Raw genomic sequence first — 27,481 nt, forward strand, 5'->3', positions numbered from 1 at the left:
AATCATTTGGGAAAGCATTTGGCTACATATTAAAAAACCCAACTAGGGTGGATGGTCCAAAAGAGGTTAATTTTTATCACTTAACAAGGCGTCCAGGAGACTCAAAAACCAAGCCCCTTCTTTCCTTTAGTCGTGCCATTCTTATAATGTGGTTACCATCTTCATGCTTGCACCTCATGGTTACAAGATGGCTGCTGCATCATCAGCCTCATAATTGTGTCCCACGAAGGGAGAAGTGCCAAGGACACAAAACATTTTCCAACCAAGTCTGTTCTTTTCAATTAGGAAAACAGCAGTGTTCTGGAAGCTCCACTCATAAGCCCTCTATAATTTATGTCTTATACCAGAACTGTGTCATATGGCCAGCTCTAGCTGAGAAGCAAGTTGAGAATTCTGGACACAGTGCTACCCTGAATAAAAATTTGGTTTAGTTAGTAAGGAAAATGATGACAATGGATACTTTATGGGCACCATGTAGTGTTTGTCATGATATCTTTGCTAAAACGGTGATCATTGGATCTAAAGTTTGTGTATATAGTTCTGGCCCCTTTATTTATTTATTAAAAAAAATTTTTTTTTAACGTTTATTTATTTTTGGGACAGAGAGAGACAGAGCATGAATGGGGGAGGGGCAGAGAGAGAGGGAGACACAGAATCGGAAACAGGCTCCAGGCTCTGAGCCATCAGCCCAGAGCCTGACGCGGGGCTCGAACTCACAGACCACAAGATCGTGACCTGGCTGAAGTCGGACGCTTAACCGACTGCGCCACCCAGGCGCCCCAGTTCTGGCCCCTTTAGAGCAATGTAAAGAAAAAGGAGACGATCTAGACGGGGGCAACTTAAATCATGGAAAGGGGAGGGGATTGTCTGCCGTGACCTTCAAAGGACACTGGGTTTGGAGCCTGAAGTTCTAGCCTTCTAAGCCGATTCTTTAACTTACAGTCTGTGTGATATTGGTTGCATCAGACTCTCTTAGCCTGTTTTTCTTGATGGTAAATTGGGCACAGAGTGTTAGAGAGAAAGGGAGATAGAGACATTGCGTAAGCAACTGTGAATTGTAACAGTGGTTGCATCTTGCATAGAAAAACAAGACATCTTTATGGCATATTCTTCATGTAGTCTCTATTGAAGGGTGGTTAAATATGATTTACCAGGAGTTTCTAATTTCCCCAGGGGAAGTAACATTAACCTATTTAGAATATGTGCCGTAGGTAATCTGGAGGAAGAAAGTTGATTTTCCATGAGTTTTATCTCTCAGATATAAGAAATATACATCTATGTGGAGTAACTACCTCATGAAACTTATTGGAACATAAACTATAACCATCTATCCTATCTCCTATAACTCCGGTGATGCTGAACTTGAAACTCTTGTGTTGGTGCTCCTCAAAAATGACATGATTTTGAGTGTTCTATTTATGTTTAGAGATGAGACTCCAGGTGGAGTATCAGTAATGAAGGGGGAGTTCCTCAGCTCAAGAAAGAAATCTGATTCTGGTGGCTTAGTCAGTCATTCACCAAATATCTACTGAGTGCCAAGTCTGTGTCAGCCACTGTTCTAGATGTGGTTAGACAGAGTAAGAGAGAAAAGGTTCCCGTGTTCACAAAGCTTACATCCTACTGAAGGGGACCGCAGTTGGATAGACTGAGGTGAGTAGATGGGAATATGCCGGCTAGATGCTCCTTTTGGATGTTCAAAAACTTGTTTTCTGGATTTAAGCTATGATATTCACATTTTTCTCAATTTCTCAAAAATGCAATTAATCTGAACTTTACTTTTGTATTTGATTAATGGATTCAACACATATTTATTGAATACCTTCTCTGCCAGATACTGCTAAACACTGTGATATGATGGTAAGTAATAGCTCCACATTAACTGGGTAGAGTTGTACAGAAGATGAATTGGGTTCTTCATAGTTGCCTGTGAGGGGAATGTTACCTGTGTTTATCTCCCTAATAACGTGTGAAAGTGGACCAGTGTGTGTATTTAGGAAGCCAGCTAGAGCTGGAATTACTCATGGGGTGATAATGGAATGTAAACACTAGTGAAGGTCAAGTAAAGATTTGAACTGGGTACAAAGGTCAAGTAAAGATTTGAACTGGTACTTGAAGAACCAGTACAAATTGAATGGGGGAGGTAGCAGAGAGTAAGTAGAAGGGAGGGAGACTATCCCAGAGGGGCAAATCCTGGAAAAGAGATCCAGTGTCAGGAACAGACCGGAGATTTCAGGGTGCCAATGGGAAGTCATTTATGATAGAAAAGAGAATGTGAATGATAACAGAATAAGAGATATTGCTGGGTGAGGTCAGTGTGTGGGGGCCTAGATTGGGAATCTATCATTCTAACTAATGGATCCTTCGAGGTTCTTAATCAGGAGCTGTTTTTAGCAGATGAATAGACTAGCGCCTTGCTGAGACGGCCCCTTCCGACTCCTACCCAGCACTCTTTCCAACCCTCACGACCCCATCTACAGTCGGCCTGAGGGATGAAGTGGTCACTGTGTTCCGGGCAGAGGTAGTCTTTAACGGGACATCAGGGACTCGGCTGTGTTTTGGGGGGAAACCAGGCCCGAATCGCTGCCTTCGAGCACGCCATCGAGATGCTCCTCCCGCTTCCTAGAGAGGCAGCGGAAGGATGCGCCCGACAAGGGGCGAGGAGCCGCTGGTGACGCACTACCGGCCGCGCCACTGCTTTTCCGGCCTGGCGGGTAAACCTGCTCCCTGGGCTGGCGCGCACCTGTGGGACAGTAGTTGCCGCCCCGCGGGGAGCCCCCGGACCTCACGGTGAGCGGGCGGGGCCTTCGGGAGGGGAAAGGAGCGGCTCCGGGCGCCCTCGGCTGGGGCGGCGGGCCGAGGCTTCTGTAGAAAGCCTGTCCCGACCCCCATCTCCCCCCAGATTGCTGCCTGCGCGTGCGGCCCGGAACTCCCAGCGGCCTCGGCACCGGGCCCTGCACGGAGCAGAAGTCTAAGAACATGGTGGAGGGAATGAACGAATGAGTGATGACTGAGTGATGGGTAGATAGGTGATCAAGAGCTAGGACCCGTGTTCGGAAACGAAGTCCCGGGGCTCAGAGTTCTCCGGCTGAGTACCAGCTACTCCCACCCCCCCGCCATGAATCCTGCAGCTCAGAAACATTTTTAGGGACCGTCGTAATAGGAAACGGCGGGAGTGTAAAGCGCACCAGGTGGCTAGTCTCGAGTCTCTGAGTCATAATTTTTGAGGCTACAGAGGCTGTTTCTTGATCTATAAAGTTGGACTTTCCAGTAGTCAGTTGACAGCATGTATGCGATAGCACATATGGAAACGTCAGTGTCTGGCTACAAAATTTTACTCTCCGTTACTTGCCGAACATGATCCAGAACTCAGGGGCGGGGCTACAGAATGAGTGACGTTGGAGCCTGCCGACTGCGAAGATGCAGCCAGTCTAGCGCTGGAAGATAGAGATGTGAGCGGATTTTTGTGATAATATTTTAAACTACACTTATTAACACTTAACATGTATCAGGCAATGTTCGAAGCAGTTGTGCTAATTTATTTGACCTAAACCGCAGTGTATTATCTGTAGTTCTTAATAAGCATGTTGAGATAGGGAAAGAATAGATGACTGTCTAAGGACACATCGCTACTAAGTGACCCAAGGTGCAGAAGAGAGATCGACTGTGCTGCTGCAGCCTGCATGAGTAGGTTACTTTTGGCCAACCGACAAATCCAAGAAGGGCTTCAGAGAGGAGTACAGTTAAGTGTGGCCTTATTGAGGAAACTGTCGCTTCAAATTCATCAAAAACCCCGCCTGGCTTGCCCATAATCCTTTCTGGCTAATTAGTGAGAGGTAAGGAGGTGGCAGCGAGGAGAAAGCTTATAGGGTTTGAGGAGAGAGCTAGCTTTGTATTACTTTTAACAGGATTAAGCTATTAAAAGTTTCTTTCCTTTTTACCCTTCACCACAATACCTGTCTCTTCCCCAAAACCTGGATTCAGACACATCCTTTTATCATCTTAAAATCATTGACAGATTATTCTACACTAGGCATTGGTGGAGACACCTGTACATTCCTTTCTGGGGAATTTGTAGGCAAGGGGTTAGTAGACTATGGCCCACAGGCCAAATTTGGTCTGTCACCTGTTTCTGTAAAAAAAAAAAAAAAAAGTCTTCTGAAACACAGCCGAGTTCATTTGTTTATATATTGTCTAGTTCCGTTTTTAAGCTACAAAGGCAAAGTTGAATAGCTATGACAGAGACCGACCATATAGCCCATGAAGCCTAAAATATTTAGTTTTCTAGCCCTTTACAGAAAATATTTGCAGTTTGACATGAACTGCTGACAGCTCAGATGACCCACGCTTGGAGGAGAGGGTTGACACCAAGATGTCTTTTCTTCTCCGTAGATTTTAGTATCAAACATGATGATGCCTGACCCCTGTGGAATGCCTGCCGTGTGGAAGACATCTTTATAAATGTTTTATATGAACTAACTCATTTAGTTAAGGATTCACAGAATGTTAAAGCTGAATGGATTCATGGGTATTATCTGTTTTGTCAGTTTTGTCAGATAAATAGCTAGTCCTTTAGGCCCATTCACATGGGCTGTGACAGCAGTTTCTGATTCCCAGTTCAGTTCACTTTAATCTTTCTCTGAACAAGAGGCCAATACCATACCCATTTGGTCTGGCATTTTGATGTTGTTGTTTTGGTTTCTGGTTTTTTTGGTCGTGAAACCTGTGAGCAAGAACTGTCATTTTTGTTTTATGTGATTGTTTCTCTCACCGTCAAAATAATTCATGGTTGTTGTAGGGAAAGTGAAATATATAGAAGAGTATAAAGGACAAAGGAAAGTAACACATTAAATGACCCAGGGATCAGTGTGTTAACATTTTGGTGGATTTTCTTCTGTTCTTTGTATTTTGTATATATCTGTGTATTAATAATAGTTTCTGTTTATTGGATGTTTACTTAGTGCTGGTATATGTATGCATATTTTTTATTTTAATGTTTTGCATTCTGGGTTTTTTAAATTTTTAAAAAATGTTTATTTAATTTTGAGAGAGAAACAGAGCACGAGTGGGGGAGGGGCAGAGAGAGAGGGAGACACAGAATCTGAAGTAGGCTCCAGGCTCTGAGCTGTCAGCACAGAACCCAACTCAGGGCCCGAACCCACAAACTGTGAGATTATGACCTGAGCTGAAGTCAGACGCTTAACCGACTGAGCCACCCAGGTGCCCCCCCAAAATGATCTTTTTAAGGTCTTTTCTTCCAGAGTGTAGCTCTTATATTAACAACCATTACATCTATATATCAAGACTGATGGTTCCAATTAGTCAGTGAGGTCCAGGTTTTTGAGAGCTGTTAATATGTCCTTGAGCCATTACTGTAGCAGAGTTAAAAGGTGTACCTTTGAAGTTTTAGATTGAGGTTATCAGTTTCATTCATGAGCAAAGGCAGGAGTCCTGAGAATTATATGCTGTATTTCTCTGCAGATTCATTCACTAAAAGGTTCTCCAGTTCCCATACACAAAAGTTTATGAAGTTGCCAGATTCTGCTTCTCTGCCCTCACCCCATTTCAGAACAATAACCACTGAGAATCAATCTTCCCCTGTAACCATTGAGAACCAGATATTGTAATAAGCATTTAGGAATTTTGTAGTGAACAAGACAAACAACCCCTTGACTTCATGACACCTAAGAGACCAGCAGAGCGAATACAACAAAATCAAGCAGGCATTTAGATAATTTTTCTAAAATCAAATTTATGTAGTTTTCTCTTGTTCCTTTTTTAAAAGTTAAAAAAAATTTTTTTAAATGTTTTGAGAGACAGAGCACGAGTGGGGGAGGGGCAGAGAACAAGGGAGACACAGAATCTGAAGCAGGCTCCAGGCTCTGAGCTGTCAGCACAGAGCCTGATGTGGGGCGCAAACTCACAAACCGTGAGATCGTGACCTGAACTGAAGTTGGATGCTTAACCGAAGAAGCCACCCGGGTGTTCCCCTTTTTAAAAAGTTTTAAATATTAATTTCGGTATTGTTAACACAGAGTATTATATTTCGGTGTTCAATAGAGTGATTGAACAATTCCATACATTACTCAGTGCTCATCGTGATAAGTGTACCTTTTTTAAAAAATATATTCATTGTTGAGATAGTGGGAGAGCATGAGTCAGGGAGGGGCAGAGAGAGAGAGAGAGAGAGAGAGAGAGAGAGAGAGAGAGAGAGAGAATCCAAAGCAGGCTCCAGGCTCTGAGCTGTCAGCCCAGAGCCTGATTCGGATCTCAAACCCACAAACCATGAGATCATGATCTGAGCCAAAGTTGGACAATTAACTGACTGAGCCACCCAGGCATCCTGATAAGTGTACTCTTTAATCCCTATCACCTATTTCACCCATCCCCCTCCCATCAGCCCTCTGGGAACCATCAGTTTGTTCTCTGTGGTTAAGAGTCTGTTTCTTGGTTTAGCTCTCTCTTTTTTCTTTGCTCATTTTTAAAAAATGTTTATTTATTTATTTTTGAGGGAGGGAAGGAGAGGGGTAGAGAGAGAAAGAGAGACTCTAAAGCAGGCTCTGTACTGTCAGTGCAGAGCCCGATGTGGGGTTGATCCCACGAACTGTGAGATCATGACCTGATCCGAAATCAAGAGTGGGATGCTCAACCAACTGAGCCACCCAGGTGTCCCTCGTTTGTTTTGGTTCTTAAATTCCACATGAGTGAAATCATACGCTATTTGTCTTTCTCTGACTTATTAAACTTAACATACTGTCTAGCTCTATGTTGTTGCAGATGGCAAGATTTTATTTTTTATGGCTGAGTAATATTCCATTGTGTATATATACATCTTTATCCATTCATCTACTGATGGACACTTAAGCGGCTTCCATTATTTGGCTATTGTAAATAATGCTGCAATAAACATAGGGGTGCATGTATCACTTTGAATTAATGTTTTTGTGTTTTTTGGGTAAATGCCTAGTAGTATAATTACTGGATCATAGAGTAGTTCTATTTTTAACTTTCTGAGGAACCTCCATTCTGTTCCCACAGTGGCTGCACTAGTTTCCATTCCCACCAACAGTGCACGAGGCTTTCTTTTTCTCCACGTTGTCTTCAACGTTTGTTTCTTGTGTTTCCGATTTTTGGTTTTGTATTCTCCTATTTTAACATACTATATTTTCTCATGAATATTCTTTGAGAATAGGACTTTTAAGAGTTATAAAATCTATTGTATCGATATGCCATCAATGTTTATTTGCCTGTTGTTTTACAATTATATTAACAGTGTGATTTTTGTACTTAAATTTCTGTGCTTATCGCTGATTATATTTTTTCCCTTTTTTCTCTGATTATTGAAGCTGTTTATTCTTACAGGAAAACTTTAAAACATTACACAAAGATAGGCCTTAAGACAAAAGTTTACCATAATCGTATTCTTCAGAGATGATCACGGTTAACAATTTGAAAAACAAAACAAAACAAAACAATTTGATATATATTCTTAGAGATTTAAGTCAGTTTTTAAAAAAGAAAGCAAGATGTAGATAATAGGGGAAATTTGGGAAGTAGAAGGGAAAATCATTCATAATATACCATATTACCATAGTGATTGATGATTAATTTTCCTTCTTGACTTTATTCATATGCACATTTTTTTTTCAACGTTTATTTATTTTTGGGACAGAGAGAGACAGAGCATGAACGGGGGAGGGGCAGAGAGAGAGGGAGACACAGAATCGGAAACAGGCTCCAGGCTCTGAGCCATCAGCCCAGAGCCTGACGCGGGGCTCGAACTCACAGACCGCGAGATCGTGACCTGGCTGAAGTCGGACGCTTAACCGACTGCACCACCCAGGCGCCCCTCATATGCACATTTTAACATATATGCTTGATAGTATTATGTACTTTAAAATTTTATATTCTGCATATTTTTCATTTATATAGAGCATATTTTTCCAAATGATCACATATTTTCATTTTTAATTATTTTAATGTCTATATAATTGCCACCACATGAAAGTACCATGATTTGCTAAGCATCAGTGTCCGTTAGTAGAAAGATTGTGTTTTCCAACAACATTGCAGGGTATTTTTTTTTTTAATGTTTATTTATTTCTGAGACAGAGACAGAGCATGAGTGGGGGAGGGGCAGAGACAGAGAAGGGGGACACACAGAATCCGAAGCAGGCTCCAGGCTCTGAACTGACAGCACAGAGCCTGACGTGGGGCTCGAACCCACAGACCTCGACATCATGACCTGAGCTGAAGCCTGACGCTCAACCGACTGAGCCACCCAGGCCCCCCCCCCCCCCTTTTTTTTTTACAGGTAACAAAAGAATACAGCTTTTTTCTTCTTTGAGAAGTTCCTTCTTTCTGAGAAAGTTCTTTTTCTTTTTTTAATCTTTGTTTATTTTTGAGAGAGAGAAGGAGTGCAAGCAGGGGAGGAACAGAGAAGGAGACACAGAATCCGAAGCAGGCTCCAGGCTTTGGGCTGTCAGAACAGAGCTGGAGGCGGGCATCAAACTCACAAACTGTGAGTTCATGACTTGAGCCAAGGTGGGATGCTTAACAGACTGAGCCACGGAGAGGCGCCCTGAGAGAGTTCTATTAGTAGAATTACTATTCTACTATTTGAAGAATATAGGCATTTTATAGGCATACTGATGACTCTAAGGACCTTCTGAGATACATTGTATATACTTAGTGAGTATTCTTTATTTTTAAAAAAATTTTTTTAAATGTATATTTATTTATTTTAACATTTATTTATTTTTTAGACAGAGAGCATGAACAGGGGAGGGTCAGAGAAAGAGGGAGACACAGAATCTGAAACAGGCTCCAGGCTCTGAGCTGTCAGCACAGAGCCCGACGCGGGCTCGAACCCATGGACTGCGAGATCATAACCTGAGCTGAAGTCGGACGCTTAACGACTGAGCCACCCAGGCGCCCCTAATGTTTATTTATTTTTGAGAGAGACAGAGACAAAATGCAAGTGGGGTAGGGCAGAGAGATAGAGGGAGACACAGAATCTGAAGCAGACTCCAGGCTCTGAGCTATCAGCACAGAGCCTGACGCGGGGCTCAGTCTCACGAGCTGCAAGATCATGACCTGAGCGGAAGTCGGACGCTTAACTGACTGAGCCACCCAGGCGCCCCAGATAGTGAATATTCTTATCTGAGTTCCTATACCCACAAAATGGTGATCCTGTATTCCAACCGCAACTTAGCCTACAACTTTAAGACCTGATGTATATTGCCAAAGTATCTCTAGGAGGGAGAATGGTACTAGTTTACGTTCCCATTGCTGGTATATGAGAAGCTCTTTCCCCATACCTTTGCCAGTCTTTTTTTTTTTTTTAAACATTTATTTTTATTTTTTGAGAGACATAGAGACAGAGCGTGAGTGGGGGAGGGGCAGAGAGAGAGAGAGTCACAGATTCTGAAGCAGGCTCCAGGCCCTGAGCTGTCAGCACAGAACCCTACCCGGGGCTCAAACTCACGACCCATGAGATCACGATCTGAGCCAAAGTGGGATGCTTAGCCAACTGAGCCACCCAGATGCCCCTGCCAGTCTTGACTTTTAGCACTAAAAAGAAAATTTCCAATTTGACCTAAAAATAGATTCTTTATTCTTTTCAATTTCTTTGATTACCACCAAGATGGAATTTTGTTTTGATAGGTTTATTGGCCTTTTGTTATTTATTTATTTATTTATTTATTTATTTATTTATTTATTTATTGTCTTTTATAATTCTTGCTCTATGTTATACTTCCCATGTTTTTTATGAGTTCATCTTTTTTCCTTACTCATTAATAAGAAGTCTTTTATCCATTAGGTCCATCTACTCCTTGATGTATAAATCAAAAGTACTTCTCCCAGATTTTGTCTTTTGATTTTATTTGTATTTTGGATATAGAGATTGTTGCTTTTCTGTGACCAGATTTATCAAGTTTTGTCCTTTGTGGTTTGTGTTTTTTTGCATAATGCTTAGAAAAGTCTTCTCTAATCCTAAAGTCAGTCATTTCTTAATATTTTGTGGTTTCACTTTTTGTATGTAACCCTTTAATCAGTTTAGATTTATTTTGGTATATGGTGTGAGGTAGGAATCTTACTAAGTGTTTTTTTCCAGGTAAGCAACAGTTGCAACATAATTCATAAGTAATCAATTTTGTATGACTAGAAATGCCAATTTTCTCATATATTAAATTCTTTTATTTATTTCTCTTTGGGGATTAGGAATCTCTAAAATCAAAAGCCAGAGTTAAACTTCCTTTTATTTTTATTTTATTTAAAAAAAATTTTTATGTTTATTTCAGAGAGAGAGAGAGAGACAGAATGTAAGCAGGGGAGGGGCAGAGAGAGAGGGAGACACAGAATCTGAGGTAGGCTCCAGGCTCTGAGCTGTCAGCACAGAGCCTGATGCAGGGCTTGAGCTCACGAACTATGAGATCATGACCTGAGCCAAAGTCGGACACTTAACCGACTGAGCCACCCAGGCACCCCAAACTTCCTTTTAAATATGTAAACTCATTGTTGAGGTTTTCCTAGCCACACTCATTTGTTGGTTTTATCTGTTACTCCCAGGATGTTAATTACTCTCTTTATGACACTTCTGTATTCCAGATATGTAAGTCTAGTTTCTACTTGGATATTTGAAAACTACAAGTATCTTCTTTCTCTCCAGACTAGTGTTCCCGTTCTCTCTAAAGGCCACTGTCATCACTCAAGCCCTAAACTGGCAAATTATCTTGACTTCTCCCTCACCCTTACACCTCTCCTAAATATTCATCCAGTCCTGTGGATTTTGTCTCTTAGTTGGTCCAGTCTCTTTACTGGACTGCTGAAACAACCTCCCACGGAAGCTTCCAGCCTTCATCTTGCCTCTCCACCTTCCACCGTTCATACACAGTTTTCCTCTGTGCTATGGGCAGAAGGATGTGTGGGTTTTTTTTTTAAACGTTTATTTATTAAAAAAAATTTTTTAATGTTTATTTTTTGAGAGAGAGCATGAGCAGGGGAGGGGCAGAGAGAGAGGGAGACAGAGAATTCGAAGCAGGCTCCAGGCTCTGAGCTGTCAGCACAGGCTTGAACCCACGAACTGTGAGATCATGACCTGAGTTGAAGTCGGACGCTTAACCAACTGAGCCACCCAGGCGCCCCAGTGTTTACTTATTTTTGAGAGAGAAAGAGAGAGTGCAAGTGGGGAATGGGCAGAGAGGAGGGAGACGCAGAGTCCGAAGCAGGCTCCAGGCTCTCTCTGTCAGCACAGAGCCTAATGCGGAGCTCAAACTCATGAACTCTGAGATTGTGACTGGAGCTGAAGTCAGACACTTAACTGTCTGAGCCACCCAGGTGCCCCAGGATATGTTTTTTGTTTAAACAGTAGATATACTCATGTTACTTTTTGCCCCCAAACCTTTTCATATTCCTTTTGTGGCTTTCTACTCACTTTCAGGTAAATTCCTTAAAATGTTTTTCAGGGTTGGATTTGATCTGGCTTTTTCTTGCCTCAGGCTTCATGTCTTATTTTTGTGCTTAATAGTTTGTCTTACTGGCTCTCTTTTTCATTTTTCTAAAGTACTGAGCAGGATTCCTTTTGTGTATCATTTCATATCTCTGGTATATTCTCTTCTGTCCTCACCTGTCTCATTCCTTTTTATCTCTTTTTCAGCGAGGCTTTCTTTCCCAGACTACATCAGGGCCCCTCTGCTCTACATTCCAGCATCTCATATTTCTACTTTTGTAATTCCCATAATTGTAACTACACTTTAACGTCTTTGTCCAGCTGTAATGTAAGTTCTGGGCAGGTCGGGGCACGTCTGACTTTTTCTTCACTACCTCTGATTGTACTGAAACCCCACTCTACTTCATGGTTCTCTATAGGATTGTGTTGTGGGTTCTTTCTATGCCCCTTATAGAATAGGATCAGGAAATCCCAGATAGAATGCTCTTAAACCTTTAACACTGAGCGCAGAGCCACAGGCTTTGGATGAGAATACCACAGTACCAGCCTTATGTATTTCAGTACACTTGTGCCATGCATACATGTGTTTTGAGCACTCGGTTATGGTGAAATCATCTCTGTCTTCCTATTTCCTTGAAATAATGCTGCAGATTCTTCTTTTTCACTTCAGGATTATATGGAGAGACATTTTTGGATGAACAGTTGTGACTAAATATTACAAACATGAGAAACTCTGTACTATTTTTGCAGTTTTTTTTCCTAAGTGAAAAATTATTTCACAATTTAAATGAATTTTTTTCCCTTTTAAACTGCAGCCTACACTCTTCATGTTGAGCTGTGCCTGAAGAGAAACTGTTTAGTTGATCTGACCTCTAGAAGAAAGGGCAATCAGTATACTTTCAAGTTGTACAAATAGAGTTCCCTCACTACTGTCCAGCTCCGTAGCATATAGTGGAGATGAGTGAATCAGACTTTAAAGCATTAGTTTTACTGTGAGGCCATTTCCCTGTGCAACTTTTGATTATATTGACTTTTTATATGGATTGTTGTATATAAAGACAGGGCACTAATTAACGTGAATACTTCCATCCACTTCATAGGTATCATTCTGATTTATTCATCCAGCGCTTGAGTGTTTGCTAATGTGTCAGTCTGGCCGTCACTTTTTATACAGCTGACCAATGGCATTTGTGAAGCTGGAAGGCTGGAAGCCCACTGCGATTTGTGCTGATGCAGTCACTCTGCTATCTAGACATTTTGTGTCAGTTAGTAGATAGTGTTCCTAGGCAACCGTTCTTTCTCATTTTCCTGTTTACTGGGACAGTGATATCCCCTCCCCCACCTTTTTTCCCCCTATGAGCAGGGCTCCCAGTTTTCCAACTCTGAAGTGTTTTCCTATCAAAGCAAAGAGAAGATTTGTGGATGTTGAATATGCAAGGAGCTGAAGAGCAAGAGCTCGGAAGAGAGGTTTGTCCAGGTGAGTGAGCAAAAGGGAAAACCAGGGGGACAGACAGCGGGACTTTGGACATTGTATAAGAGAAAGTGACCGAAGCTCAGGAAGGAAGATTACCCTGTGTTTTAAGGATGCTGGGGGGACATTGGGGAAGATGTGGGTGAGCGTCTCCTGGGACCAACTTTCCCCAGTACTCATTTTGTCTCCTTTCCAGCATTCGCTTGTCCATTTGCCCATGGTCCACTCTGAATACAAACCACGCCCTGATCTTCATTGTTTTCCCTGTATTTCTACTGTCTCTGGTTCTCTCACTTCCTCTTCTGTGGGGCACCTTATTAATGGTGGTCACCTTACCCTAACACAGATCTCTTCCACCACTTGTAATTGAATTACTTGCTCTACTTGCTTTTATTGGCCCTTACTTATATGCCATTATTGAGTCACGTCAGAATTAGGCCCCTGTAACTTGGGGCTTCCCCTCTGGCCTGCACGAGAGATATTCACTCTGATGTCTTCTTTCAGATTTGATGAGCAAGTCTGTTCCAGAGCAGGATGTCTCTGAAATTGATTCACCAGGGATAGTAGCAAAGAGATTACAAGACGATGCATACCAGGATTCTACATTTGGAGAAAAATATGCATGTGAGAGCATGAAGGAAAACCCTTCTGGAGAGGTTCCTGGATCATGTCTTTTCAAAGAAGGAGGTTTTGGGGGAATAACTTTTATCCACAAGGAAGCATCTCCTGAAATGATTAGCCAAGAATATAATTTTGAGAGAAGCTTACTTTTGACTTCAAGCTTTGTTACACATCTCAGGGTTTCTACACAAGAGAGCCTACATCAGTGGGAGACAAGTAGCACACACACCAATGAGATTTCAGACCAGAGTAAATGTCCAACCCTCTCTACACAGAAAAAGCCTTGGGAATGTAACGAATGTGGAAAAACTTTTACTCAGAGCTCATCCCTTACCCAGCATCAGAGGACTCATACTGGAGAGAGGCCCTATGCATGTGAGGAATGTGGGAAAGCCTTTAGTCGTAGCTCCTTCCTTGTTCAACATCAAAGAATTCACACTGGAGTAAAACCATATGGATGTGAGCAGTGTGGGAAAACATTTCGGTGTCGGTCATTTCTTACTCAGCATCAGAGAATCCATACTGGAGAGAAACCTTATAAATGTAATGAATGTGGGAATTCCTTCCGCAATCATTCACATCTCACTGAACATCAGCGAATTCACACTGGAGAGAAACCTTACAAATGTAATCGATGTGGGAAGGCATTCAATCAGAACACACACCTCATTCATCATCAGAGGATTCACACTGGTGAGAAACCTTATTTATGCAATGAATGTGGCTCTTCTTTTCGTAAACACTCAAATCTTACACAACACCAGAGAATTCACACTGGGGAAAAACCCCATAAATGTGATGAATGTGGGAAAACTTTTCAAACAAAGGCAAACCTCTCTCAGCATCAGAGAATTCATACTGGAGAGAAACCCTATAAATGTAAGGAATGTGGCAAAGCCTTTTGTCAGAGCCCATCCCTTATTAAACACCAGCGAATTCATACTGGAGAAAAACCTTATAAGTGTAAGGAATGTGGCAAAGCGTTTACTCAGAGCACCCCACTCACTAAACATCAGAGAATTCACACAGGGGAGAGACCCTACAAATGCAGTGAATGTGGTAAAGCCTTCATTCAGAGCATTTGCCTCATTCGGCATCAGAGAAGTCACACTGGAGAAAAACCCTATAAGTGCAATGAATGTGGGAAGGGCTTTAATCAGAATACCTGCCTCACTCAGCATATGAGAATTCATACTGGAGAGAAGCCCTATAAATGTAAAGAATGTGGGAAAGCCTTTGCTCATAGCTCATCTCTTACTGAACATCATAGAACACACACTGGTGAGAAGCTCTATAAATGTAGCGAGTGCGAGAAAACTTTCCGCAAGTATGCACACCTTAGTGAACATTACAGAATTCACACTGGTGAGAAGCCTTATGAATGCATTGAATGTGGAAAATTCTTCAGACATAGTTCAGTCCTTTTCAGACATCAGAAACTTCACAATGGTGAATAACCCTGGCATTCAGGTTATGACAGCTTCTCTAGAAATAGTGACTAGGAATCTGGCTGGGGCCGGGGGGGGGGGGGCAGGTACATTTCCTGGAGGGAGCACCGACTGTTACACTCAGAAGAGTATTTCCAGTTATGGAGGCGGGAGCTTGGAGAATGCAGAGCCTACAGCTGGGCATCTGGGAATTCAGGGTAGAAAGGAAGTTCCCTGCTTTTCAGATGAATCTTTGCTGCTTGCCACTTCTTGTGACTTTCATACCTTGAGGTGCCATTGTTTAGTTAGCACTTGTGTTTCCCTTACTGCACTCCTGCCCCACCTTCCCAGCTTGTGACCTGTGTTCTCTGGCCAGTAGGCTGAGGTGCCTTCCCAAACATTCAGTGTGAAAGTGGCAAGAGTTCTGAGGTAGTGCTAAGTAGCCTCCAGGTATCTGAGGCTGCTTTCAACATGTGATCTGTAGACGTGGTCTCATGAAGGAGAGGCGGAAATAAGGGAAAACAAAGAATCCTTATTCATTCAACAAATAAGGGGGTATGTGGCAAGCACTGGGCTTATGTCTACAGATATGTTAGTGAAGAAGGCTTTTCTCAGGGTGAGGGAGATCTTTCCTGATCCTTTCAAGATGGAAGGCAATTTGGGGCTAAAGTGGAAGTAGGAGGTCAAGAGAAACTTATCTTGAGCGATGCCAGTTTGCAAAGTCAGATCTGCTCAGAGGGCCAGGAAGAGGAAGGTCCAACCTTTGTCCCAGAGGAACACTGACTTACCCAGGAGGGACATAGTATGTGCTAGGCTGCTGGTGCTGAGGGACAACGTCCAAACAACCGTTAATGGGTGTTTAGGGAGGGGAAACCATTGGTGATAAAGACAGCCTTTTAGGTTGGCTGGATTCAGGGCTGCCGGACCAGTCCTTAAGAGAATGTTGGTCATTGTAGCGGGGAGGGCTAGGTTTCATTTAATTGTGCCACTGGTAGCTATAAACAGGTTAGTTAGGTTTCAGGTGTTTCCGTTTTTATTGGCACTATCTTATTCTTGGATATTTTACCCTTCCCTGCAGGTTAGGTGTAATTAGGGAAACACTGTCATGGGATAAATTTGGAAAGTGTTCTAGAGAGAATTACCTCTTTTTCAAATCCTTGAATGTTGAGACAGCACAGTTAGCCACTGACTATGATGGTATTTTATTCTTTTAAGAGAGAAGGCATGTTTTTTTCCTTTATTTCCTTACTCCCTTTCATGTTCTTCACTGCTACCCAGAGCTTGAGCTCTGAGAGATGAGGTGAGGATAGCCATTGTCTGGTATTTGGAAGAGTTTCTATGCTCTGAAGTTTATACAGTTTCAAAAATAATGACTGTTAAAAACAAAGTCAGTTGATTCTGGAATGGTTGGTTACTTAGAACTCAGTATTAATTTTTTTCCAGAGCAACTGTCTTGTAAGTAGTGGTTTGAGCTATTAGTTACCATGAATAGGAGCGTGGCAGAAATATCACTCTTTTCCTCTCTAGCTGTGAAGAGTATATTTTCAAAACCTGCCACAGGGCAACTAATAATTGAGTAAATCAATGCTTTATGGACAAAAATAACCCTGTTAAAACTTCATGTTCATGAAAAATTATATTATTGAAAGGAAATATTGATGTATTTGTACTAAGTGAAAATAACGCTAAAGAATTCATTGCTGGCACATAGTAAATGTGTAATAAATAATTGTTGAATTAATATATTTTAATCAAACTTTGCCCACCAGAAACTTTAGCAACTTCCTGGGTTATGTAGGTGTTTAGAATATTTATACACTACTATCTTTAGAGTCTTGAGATTAGAGAGAATTGGGAGAGTTTTCTTAAGGAAGAAATGGGAAATCTAAGGATGAGACATCTCCAACTTTTTGTTCGAAAGCTTTTTTTTTCAACGTTTATTTATTTTTGGGACAGAGAGAGACAGAGCATGAATGGGGGAGGGGCAGAGAGAGAGGGAGACACAGAATCGGAAACAGGCTCCAGGCTCTGAGCCATCAGCCCAGAGCCTGACGCGGGGCTCGAACTCACAGACCGCGAGATCGTGACCTGGCTGAAGTCGGACGCTTAACCGACTGCGCCACCCAGGCGCCCCTCGAAAGCTTTTTAAAAATAGACACAACTCTTTTTTAAAATGGTACCATTTTCACTTCCTGGGAAAACAGGAAGGAAAGGAACTTGTCATCTTTCCACTCTCCTTATCCCATATTCTCACACTTGCAAATATTTGCTCCTGGCAAAATTCTCTCATTCTCTGGCCAACCATGTGCCTACTTACTCTAGCTTGGCCCCAAATCCTGGAAATGCCCCTTCTGTCAATCTTGTACTCAGTCTTCGTATCCAAGCAGCCACTGTATCCTGCTTACATCTCCTAAATCTCAAAGCCATTTCCATTGCTACTGCTTTAGTCCACTCCCCAGTTTATTTCCTAGACCATTTTCCTATTTTCCCAGTCAGTCTTCCAGTTACCCCACTAGGTCTTTCACATTTCTTCTTGATGGTCTTTGAAAGACACAACTAGCAGTGCTGCTGTTACCTCAGAATATTCTAGCCCCTTAAAAGGCACATAAGGCTCCTATGTTGGCCCATGCCTACATCATCATCCTCAGGTGCCATTCCCTGCATTGCATGCTGTTCCATTGTGCAAATTCCATGATTCCCCATCACTGCTGGACTCAACTTTGGCACCTTTTGCACATCCTGTTTTTATTGCCTCAATATCCTTCCTTCTGCTTGCCTGGGAAGCTCCCCTTTGTCACTTGTGAACGTGTTCATGCAACATCTCCTTTGAAGCTGTGTCTGGCCTCACATATTTTTTATTTTTGTATTTTAGATCTTCATTTTGTTTATCATGTTACATTGTAATGGCTTGTTTACAGATTTTTTCCCACTGAACTATCAGCTCTGTCAAAGCTGGGGCCATGTGATATTTATTCAGGTTTGTATCCACAGTCCCTGGAATTTAGAGTGTGTTCAGTAAATATTTGTTGAGCTACACTAAAATGTTGAGTCAGACATTTCTCCATGCCTCCCTGCCAGGCTATAACTTAGGTCCACAGTTACCAGCAGAAAGGAGGTGTGGTAAGTATAGGAGCGTGTCCATGAAGTGTTTGCCAGGTGCGAGAACTCCAAACCTTTCCCCGAGATACAGATGGTGTGGTTGTATTAAGCAGAGGGTCTCTTAAGAGAAAGTAACCTTTTGTAGCAAAACCCCCCAAAACTCCACTTGTTATAAACTAGCCATTTAAATGTCCCATCACAATTTAACCGAGTATTTTCAGACGTCACATTGATGTCAGGGTCAACCGGAAGAGGCAAATGCAGCTGTAGAAGCACAACCACTTCAGCTGGAATATCCCTGAAATAAGCAGGAGCTGGATAGTGATGCTGGCCTGGCGGGAGAGCGATCGAGCTTAGTAGCAATCCCAACCACGGAAGCGCTTCCTGAGCTCATGGCTTTCCTTGGCTCGGGATGATAAAGAGCTGGAATATGTTGCTTATTCTCAGTGTGCTGAAATGTAGTATGTGATTTCAGAAGGACATGGCATGAGGCCACATCAGATCCTCAAAACTAATAGAGACAACAGGTGGTTGGACTTGCCCAAGGTCACACCGCTAGTAAGTGTCATGTGAAATTTAAATTCCTGTATCTTTTCTTGCTTTTCCTCCAGATTTCTCTTTATTGGTCATACTTCTGTTCCATGATGCCCCTTTAGTTGTTTATTATAGAGTTGACCACTTAGGGCTCCACTCTTGCCCTGCTTGTGAGGATGGGAGGAGCTTGTTTTAAGATTATATTTATTTTGAAAGTTTATTATTTTTTTATTTTGAAAGACGGCACAAGTGGGGGAGGGGCAGCAAAGGAGAGGGACACAGAAAGGATCCCAAGCCGACTCTGCACTGCCAGCACACAGTCTAATGTAGGGCTTGAACCCACAAACCATGAGATCATGACCTGAGCTGAAGTCGGATGCTCCACTGACTGAGCCACCTAGGTGTCCCTTAAGATTTTATTTTTTAAGTAATCTCTGTACCCAAGATGGGGCTTGAAGTCACAATCTCAAGATCAAGAGTCACATGCCCTACTGACTGAGACAGCTGGGTGCCCCGAGAGCTCCTTTTAGATGAAAAAGCTTTTTTGCCCTCAGACCTTCCTGTGTGTGAGTGTGAGAAATAAAATGGTTTTGCATTTTGATTTTGCCTTTATTCCTACATAATGCAGAAGTGTAGCTTTGACCTCAGGTGGCTTCGGTTTCACTCTCCTTCAGCTACTGGCCACCACAGGACTAAGGTCATTTTAGTTTTGTGGAATGGTTTTGGTGTCCACTTCCCCCCTCACCCCTTCCATTTTCTACCTCTTTGAAGAAGCTCAGCCCAAATTATGTTAAGCCCCAGATCCATATTTCCAGTGAATTGCTCTGCCTAGGGTACCCCACTCTAGCTAGTTGCCACACAGCAGAGCCTGCTGAGTTAGATTCTTTGAAGCCTAAAAGTTAAGGAAAAATGGTTTGGCCTAGGCTCTTTGGCCCGTGGGATGTCAGGGCTTGCAGGGGAAGAACTTGCTACCTGATTTCAAACATGTGCTGAGAATGTGACACTTGGTAAAAAGTAAGGGGAGCGCAACATTATTGTTCCCTGGCATGTCAGCTGACAGTTCTACAAAGGGTTCTTTTTTAGCTGTACATGGTTAGCGATGACCTTAGTACAGGGCATCTCCACTCCTAATTTCAGCCTCCTGAGGGGACTTCATTTTGGTAAAACAGCCAGGCTGGAAGTTTGAGCAGATAACTTCTCTGCTGCATCTCATTCATTTTTTTCAAGTGTTTAACCCCCTATGGATTAACCACTAGGGATATGGTGAGCAGACAGCCTCATTTTCCAGGGCTTGCAGATCAAACGCCTGGAAGTGGATCATGTGCCCTATTATCCTGCGTGAAAGCGGATTAGGTGCCCTGCTGCCCTTCATCCCAGGAATACATTGTCAAGAGGTGCCTGTATGTGCAAGTACTTCCTGAAGGAGTCCTAGCAAGACCTGAAGTTTTGCAGCGGGGGGGACCGGGGCCTTGAGGGCTGGGAAGGTCCCTTGAAGCCAATGCTGAACAAAGAGGGCTGCTGGGATTTGCGGAGCACGATGGGATGGATGCACATTTACCAAACTCTTCTGAAGTGCCAGGAGGTCTTAGTAGTAACACAATGACTCCATTTAATATTCATGATAACCTTATGAAATTTGGTACCACTATTCAATTTTAGAAGTCAGGAAACAGGGACAGAGAGGTAAATAAAGTAACTTGCCCAAGTTTACACGCTGAGAATCCGGGACTTAAGCTGAAAACAGACCTATTCTTTCGGCCAACTGTTGAACAAAGATCCTGAAGCAGAGGGTGTTTGGGGCTCCTGTGAGGAGGCCAATTTTCTGGCAGGTGAGAATGTGAGGAAGGCTGAAGCCCGCTTTGTGAAACCCTTGGGAAGACCTCCAAAAGGCAGTGACGTGGAAGAGTTTTTAGGAAGATAAACATGGCCAGGTTGCAGAATGAGTAATAAGAGCGCCTCGTTGGCCGGCCACCAGCCTCTCACCCTTTTGGTGTCCTTACAGTGGGAGGGAGCCTGGTGCGGTGGGTTTGCGGGCTGTTTCCGCAGCGGCGGCTCCCGAGTCGGGCTGAAGCCTGGCTCTGAGCCGGGGAGGAAGCAGCGAGAGGAAGCCGCTCCCGCCTTCCTAGAGAGGAGACCGCAGTGGTTCCGACCGGCGCGGGCTGCTGACGTCACGCCCGCCCGGCGTCCAGGCTGTCTGGGAGCGTCCCGACGCCGAGTGTCCAGACGTGTGGCGGGCGGTGCCGCGGACAGCACCGTGGGAGTTGAGTCGGCCGTGCCGGGCTGCGGTGATCTCGTCGCGGCGCCACCCTCCGAGCCGGGGTCGGCCCCCCGCAGCGCCTCTTCCTTCCCGGCGGGCGGGAACCTTTGGAGCGGGGGTCGGGCGCCGCCAGCGGGGGCCAGCTTGCCCTGAAGAGGGAAAGGAGAAGGCTGTTCGAGAGCCCTGGTCTGGGAGTCGGGAGACCCGGGTTCCATTTGTATGTACTTGAGGGAGGAAGCGAACTTCTGGGTGCGTCGCTTTTCTGGTTTCCAGAAGCGAATGCTGTTCCTTGCTTTTCCAGTTGGCAGAGTTGCGTGGGTTGAATGAGTATAGGTGAGAGTTTGCAATTTACTTTAAGTTTTTATCCTCTAATAGCAACAAAATAGGTACTATATGAAGACACGTTTAGCAGCAGGTCCTATTTGTTGAAGGCATTTTCCTAAATACTTCCATGTATTGACTAATTCATGCATCATCACAACCCTATTAAGTAGTTATTGTCAACGCCAGCCATGTAACCTTTGAAAACAGATCTCAGAAAGGTTAAGTAATTTACCCAAGATCTCTTGTCTAATAAATGGTAGAACAGGGATTCAAACCCAGAGGAGCCAATGGCATACTTCAAGTTTAGTGGAGGAAGACATTTTATCAGAGCATCAAACCAGTGGAAAGTGCTACAATAGAGCCATGTGAAATCCTTTGGGAATCTAGAGGAGAAAGGGCATTGCAAGTCAAAAATTTTTCACCAACGAGAAGTGTACAGTTCACATTTTAGCTGAATATTAAAGTTGAGTAGCAGTTTGAATTCATTTGTTCAGTGTCAAATAGAAGGTGTTTGTGGATTGGGACCGATTAGACTGGTAACCAGATCCGCGCCTTTTGCTAGAGTGTTCTTTCCTTTCCATTCAGAGGGAGTTCTTAAAACCTTTCCTCTGAAGAGGGGTCCTGAACATCTTCTATAAGACTCCCCTAAAAGACTTCCCCTGTCCTTCCTTGGAGATTCTGCTTTACAGAGATGCAGTCTTATTTTCCTGAAATTCCTCTACTTCGGATTGTGGGAAGATAACTGTAGGGGAGTTTCCTTGCTGTTGACTCAGCCTCTTCTCAAGAAGAGCTGATCTCACTGTTTGATGCATAGTAACTGCTCAATCAGTATTTTCCAAGTAAATGAATTCAATAAGCAGCCTCAACCACAGACGGACTGGACCTGAGGTTTTTGCTCTTTTCCCATCTGTTTTTAGAATCAAAGGATCACTGAATATTTGTACTAGTTTTCCACTTTCATTTCAGATACGAAAACAAATCACAGATGAAACCAAGTGACTAGCTTCAGGTCATTGAACAAGTTAGTGGCAGAGCCCAGACGAGAATCAGGCCAATGTTTGTTGTAATGTCCTCTACTGTAGCCTCAGTTTTTGGCTTTTGAAGTCAACGGCTTTTCCAGTAGATTTGGGCTGGGGGCGGAGAGGTGGGGGGGGGGGGGGCTTCGGTTCCAACCTTATCTCCTGTGGAGGAATGTTTACCCCAGGATAGTCCTTAGGAGCACCTGCCCCCTTTCTTTGTGCACTGTCAGGTCTCTCAGAAGACTACCCACTTACTGATTTTTGTCATTGGTAATACTCTTTTCAGGAGAATAATGATATTCTTCATTCAGACTTAAAATAGTTATTTGGTTAGGGATGGGCTATTCCTGAGTTCCTCTGAATCCAGCAGCTGACAATTTCTGGGTGCTTTTTTCTCCTTCCTCCATGCCTTAGATTTCTGCCCTCCCTCAAGAGAAGGTTCCAGGAGACAAACCAGTGTCGCTTGTGTTCCTAACAGCTTATCTCTGGGTAAGTGAAATCTAACTAAAGAGCCCACGATGGGTTGTTAACGGGGGTGCTCATTCAGAAGTGGTGGCAGACCTACAGTGGGACCCACCAGTGACCACCACACCTAAACGCTGCAGACTGAAAACACAGAACCACCCTGAAATGGGCCCACCTTATTCCAATCAGAGTGAGTGCGGCCCGTTATGGAAGCAGGCAATGAAGTAACTGGTTACAGGACAGATCAGAGAATGTACTAATTGTATATCACATGTACTTAAACTGTAGCAAGAGTAGCTACCCCTTCTGCAGTTATCTGGTGGAACATCTGGCAGCTTCACTGAACTGCTTGGTATAATGCCTTAATGGTGTAGCAGTCAGATGTGAGAAAACTGGTGGTATATTACTGGAAGACCCATCACAAAGGCGATTTAAGTGTCTCCTCAGGGAATATGAATGGGCTCCCGGCTCTGTTTGGCACAAGAGTCTAAGTAATGGCAACTTCTGTTCTTGTGCATCAGAAGGCAAGATGGAGCCTGGGATCTGTTAAATTCAGTAAGAAAAGCACGGTGTGAACTGGATTCGTAGGTTATGGGAACTCTGTGAATAGGTTGTGACTATGGTCTGAAGGATTCAGTGTAGTTTAATATGTATGCATAATATATGTACACATGCACATGCCTAGAAGAAAGGTCATCAAAAAACCCAACTGTATTTTCACTAGGTGGTGGGATGTCAAGTAATTTCCTTTGTGGACTGTTTTAGAATGAGCATACATTGTTTGTATCTGTAATAAACAAAACGAAACAAAACTTTCTGAGACAATAAAAATAAAGGAAAGAAAAGTGTGGTTAGAGTTTGGGTGTTATGTTTCACTATTGAAACCATATGGGGTTAATTTTTGTATACAGCATATTTACACTGGAAGTTTATACAGAAGATAAAGATGATACAGTCAGGAAAAATATTCAATATATTTAACCACCAGTGTGGTACAGTAATGCCCAATCAGACCAGTCTCTGATTTTATACAATTTGTGCAGAGATCCCAGTGTGTCCCAACTCTCAGCCCCAGTAGATCCGTATGGACCAAGAAAAAATGATCCTGAAGACACATTCTTTACTGGGAAAAAAATGAATAAATAAAAGCAAATAGCAGAGCAGCAGAACCTATAGAACAATTTTATTTATGCAGAAAGAAGCAAATGGTATGTGTATAAAAATATATAGAAAAAAGACTGAATGAATCTACTCCAAACTTGATAATCTCTGGGAAGGGATTGGGTTTGTTTGGGTAGGGTGGGCGGTGATGAAAAATGACTAATTTATCCTACATACTTTTATATTATTTGAGTATTTAAAAAAAAATTTTTTTTTTTAACGTTTATTTATTTTTGAGACAGAGAGAGAGAGAGAGAGAGAGCATGAACGGGGGAAGGTCAGAGAGAGAGGGAGACACAGAATCTGAAACAGGCTCCAGGCCCTGAGCCGTCAGCACAGAGCCCGACGCGGGGCTCGAACTCACGGACCGCGAGATCGTGACCTGGCTGAAGTCGGACGCTCAACCGACTGCGCCACCCAGGCGCCCCTATTTGAGTATTTTAAAGTGAGGATATATTCATATGTAACGTATATTTAAAAATTGAAATAAAAAGCGGCCTCAGAGAAGAAGAATGTGTCAGTGTCTTCAGCACCATCCAGGGAGGAGGTTGCTAATGTGTGGCACATGAACATCTGTTCTCAGATTCCGTGCCCTTATTCAGAGCATCGGGATTTCAAAGTCTGATGCCATTAAGATCATCTAAATACTTCTCTTTCTCCAGTTCTAAGGAGTGTCCTGATGACGATGATTTGGTTCCCATGCAGTTTTGCTGTAGTGGAGAGAGTGTGTCAACTAGCTGGACATGCAGCATATCAATTTCTCATTATAGATCAGCAAAGTGACTTTCTGTTTTCTGTATCATCTTGTGAATTTGATTAGTATACATCACATTCTGAAGCACTTTAAAGTGTCACAGGTGAGGCTGGGTTCTGGACCATGATGGTATAGTCAAGTTACTGTCTAATGGGAATCTCTTCCCCAAGGACCACCCCTATCCTAATTTTTCTCTAAACAAAGCAATGATATCTTACTTGCTTTCAGTAAGCAAGGCTCTAGTTTTTAAACCTAAAGATCTTCCAGTTAGACACAGGGGAGAGCTACAGATGCTGAATGTTTTGGAGAGAGAGGTCCAAAGAGACACCTATCAAGGTGAGTGAATAGGAAGGATTGGGATGATGGACCCGGTAAAAGTAACAGCCTGGAATACCTTTGAAATCTTAAAAGAGAAACTCTAATTGTCACTAGACAATGATGTAAACTTGTACTTTTCCCAAGCAGCACGAGCAAGACATTGCTTATAGGTATCCTAAGGAAATGGAATTACTTTTCATCTGTTTTTTGAGGACTAGAGACTATAGGTAGGTAGTACTTTTCCCTAACGGTTTACCCAAGATTAGAATACTTATCCTTTTCACATTCTACCGTTTATCACTCTGGATCATCTTAAATTACCTGGATTAATTTTTAGTACTTGAGTGTTTCAGAAACAATCACGATAGGGAATTGTATAGATTTCCCAAGATATGTCACTACGTAATCTCTTCTCTCTATGATCTAATCTTCTCCCCAGGTTATTGTGATCTGTATATATTATTGAGAAGAGGATAAAATCAAGATTCTGCAATGCAGGTCCCTTGTTCTGCACAGAGGACATCTTCCTTCATGATTTTTTTTTTAGGCAAGAAGACCAAGCCTGATGTAACAAACAGTGTTAAGTGACTTGTGGAAGATGACGAGGATGTCGAGGGTCAGGGAACCTGGTCATCAGGGGTTTACAATTGGAGAAGGTGACGATACATGCCGGACAAGGAAGAGGAGGGGCATCCTGCAGGAATGCCTGAGAGTACAGTACATGCACACGTACACACAGAACATTCCCAGGACAGTGTTACTGTAACCATAGTCATCTTTGAGAAAGTACCTTGTAAGTATCACGAACTTGAGAGACAGTTTCCTGTAAACTGCACCTACTGGACAGACGTTCCTTGAGTGCGTTACAAGCAGCACGAATGCCCGCCAAATTTCACTGCAAATGAACCATCAGAAACTTAACATGCAGAAGAAGCCTTCAAGGTGTAGTGAATGTGGGAAATTCTTTACTCAGAGGTCGTCTCTTACTCAGCACCAGAGGATTCACACGGGAGAGAAGCCCTATGTATGTAGTGAATGTGGAACTTGTTTCCGTAAACAGTCAAATCTTACTCAACATTTGAGAATTCACACAGGAGAGAAACCTTATAAATGTAATGAATGTGAGAAAGCCTTTCAAACAAAAGCAATCCTTGTTCAGCATCTGAGAATTCATACTGGAGAGAAACCCTATAAATGCACTGAATGTGGCAAAGCTTTTTGTCAGAGCCCTTCCCTTATCAAACATCTGCGCATTCATACTGGAGAGAAACCCTATAAATGCACTGAATGTGGCAAAGCCTTCAGTCAGAGCATTTGCCTTACTCGTCATCAGAGAAGTCACTCTGGAGTTAAACCTTATAAGTGTAATGAATGTGGGAAAGCCTTTAATCAGAGTGCATGCCTCATGCAGCATCAGAGAATTCATTCAGGAGAGAAGCCCTACACATGTACTGAATGTGGCAAAGCCTTCACTCAGAACTCTTCCCTTGTTGAACATGAGAGAACTCACACTGGAGAGAAACTTTATAAGTGTAGCGAGTGTGAAAAAACTTTCCGCAAGCAAGCACACCTTAGTGAACATTACAGAATCCATACTGGAGAAAAACCTTATGAGTGTGTTGAATGTGGGAAATCCTTCAGGCACAGCTCAGCACTTGTTCGACACCAGAGGCTTCATGCTGGAGAATAAAACTTGGGATATAAACCATGTGGAAAGATTTGTATGAAAATGCCACCCCCCTCCCCCCCAAATTCTTAGATATTGAAGACTAAGTCTTCAGCTAGGATGAATGTTCTATATGTTGAGCAAGAGGCAGTGTGTCCTGAAAGTTAAGAAAATAGATCAGAATTAGATAGTCTTGAGTTTGATGCCTTCTCTGCCACATAATGGGTGTACGACCTGATTCTGAGCCTGCTTTCCCCATCCTCAAAAGAATAATGACGATGTTTACTAGGGTTATCTTTAAAACTTTTTTTTTTTTAACGTTTATTTATTTTTGAGACAGAGAGAGACAGAGCATGAACGGGGGAGGTTCAGAGAGAGGGAGACACAGAATCTGAAACAGGCTCCAGGCTCTGAGCTGTCAGCCCAGAGCCCGACGCGGGGCTCGAACTCACGGACCGCGAGATCATGACCTGAGCCGAAGTCGGCCGCTTAACCGACTGAGCCACCCAGGCGCCCCTGCTAGGGTTATCTTGAGAATAAAATGAGTTGTATGTAATAAATAACTGCCATTAATTGGTTTTGAGTTATAGATGTTCCAAAAATATTTAAATCCGGCTACTGAAAACAAGCAATGTTCAGCATTACTGTTTTTGGTTCTTGATGTACTTTCAATGTTTATTTTTGCGAGAGAGAGAGAGAGAGCGCATGTGCAAGTGGGGGAAGGGCAGAGGGACACACAGAATCCAAAGCAGGCTCCAGGCTATGAGCTGTCAGCACACTTGGGGCTTGAACTCACAAACTGAGAACATGACCTGAGCTGAAGTCAGATGCTGAACCGACTGAGCCACCCAGGCACCCCTCGGTATATTTTTTAAGAGCATTCTTGATTTCATTTTTTTTTTTTTTTTTTTTGGTA

General features: G+C 42.9%; 2 protein-coding genes across 5 annotated transcripts; both read left to right on the forward strand.

Annotated features, from left to right (window-relative positions):
- Positions 1-2,698: 2,698 nt before the first annotated feature.
- ZNF502 (zinc finger protein 502) lies at positions 2,699-25,801 on the forward strand. Of its 4 annotated transcripts, XM_036064213.1 has the most exons (5): positions 2,699-2,787; positions 12,813-12,926; positions 13,425-14,234; positions 22,616-22,690; positions 25,339-25,801. In XM_036064213.1, exons 2-5 carry the CDS (start codon positions 12,872-12,874, stop codon positions 25,374-25,376), a joined length of 978 nt encoding a protein of 325 aa, XP_035920106.1. In that variant the 5' UTR covers positions 2,699-2,787; positions 12,813-12,871; the 3' UTR covers positions 25,377-25,801. The 4 variants fall into 4 exon arrangements, with proteins under 4 accessions (XP_035920106.1, XP_030161367.1, XP_030161373.1 ...); XM_030305507.1 differs by lacking the exons at positions 22,616-22,690; positions 25,339-25,801 and having other exon boundaries at positions 13,425-16,895; XM_030305513.1 differs by lacking the exons at positions 2,699-2,787; positions 22,616-22,690; positions 25,339-25,801 and adding an exon at positions 2,798-3,449 and having other exon boundaries at positions 13,425-16,895.
- Positions 25,781-26,923, forward strand: ZNF501 (zinc finger protein 501). Its single transcript, XM_030305539.3, has one exon. It carries the CDS (start codon positions 25,801-25,803, stop codon positions 26,587-26,589), a length of 789 nt encoding a protein of 262 aa, XP_030161399.1. The 5' UTR covers positions 25,781-25,800; the 3' UTR covers positions 26,590-26,923.
- The last annotated feature ends 558 nt before the right edge of the window (positions 26,924-27,481 follow it).

The sequence above is a fragment of the Lynx canadensis genome, chromosome A2 (assembly GCF_007474595.2).
Source record: "Lynx canadensis isolate LIC74 chromosome A2, mLynCan4.pri.v2, whole genome shotgun sequence".
NCBI lineage: Eukaryota > Metazoa > Chordata > Mammalia > Carnivora > Felidae > Lynx > Lynx canadensis.

Coding starts and splice junctions, on each gene's coding strand:
- ZNF502 (XM_030305507.1), top strand. CDS start 12,872: ATGTTGAATATGCAAGGAGCTGAAGAGCAAGAGCTCGGAAGAGAGGTT. Junction 12,927..13,424: donor CGGAAGAGAGGTTTGTCCAG/GTGAGTGAGCAA, acceptor GTCTTCTTTCAG/ATTTGATGAGCAAGTCTGTT.
- ZNF501 (XM_030305539.3), top strand. CDS start 25,801: ATGAACCATCAGAAACTTAACATGCAGAAGAAGCCTTCAAGGTGTAGT.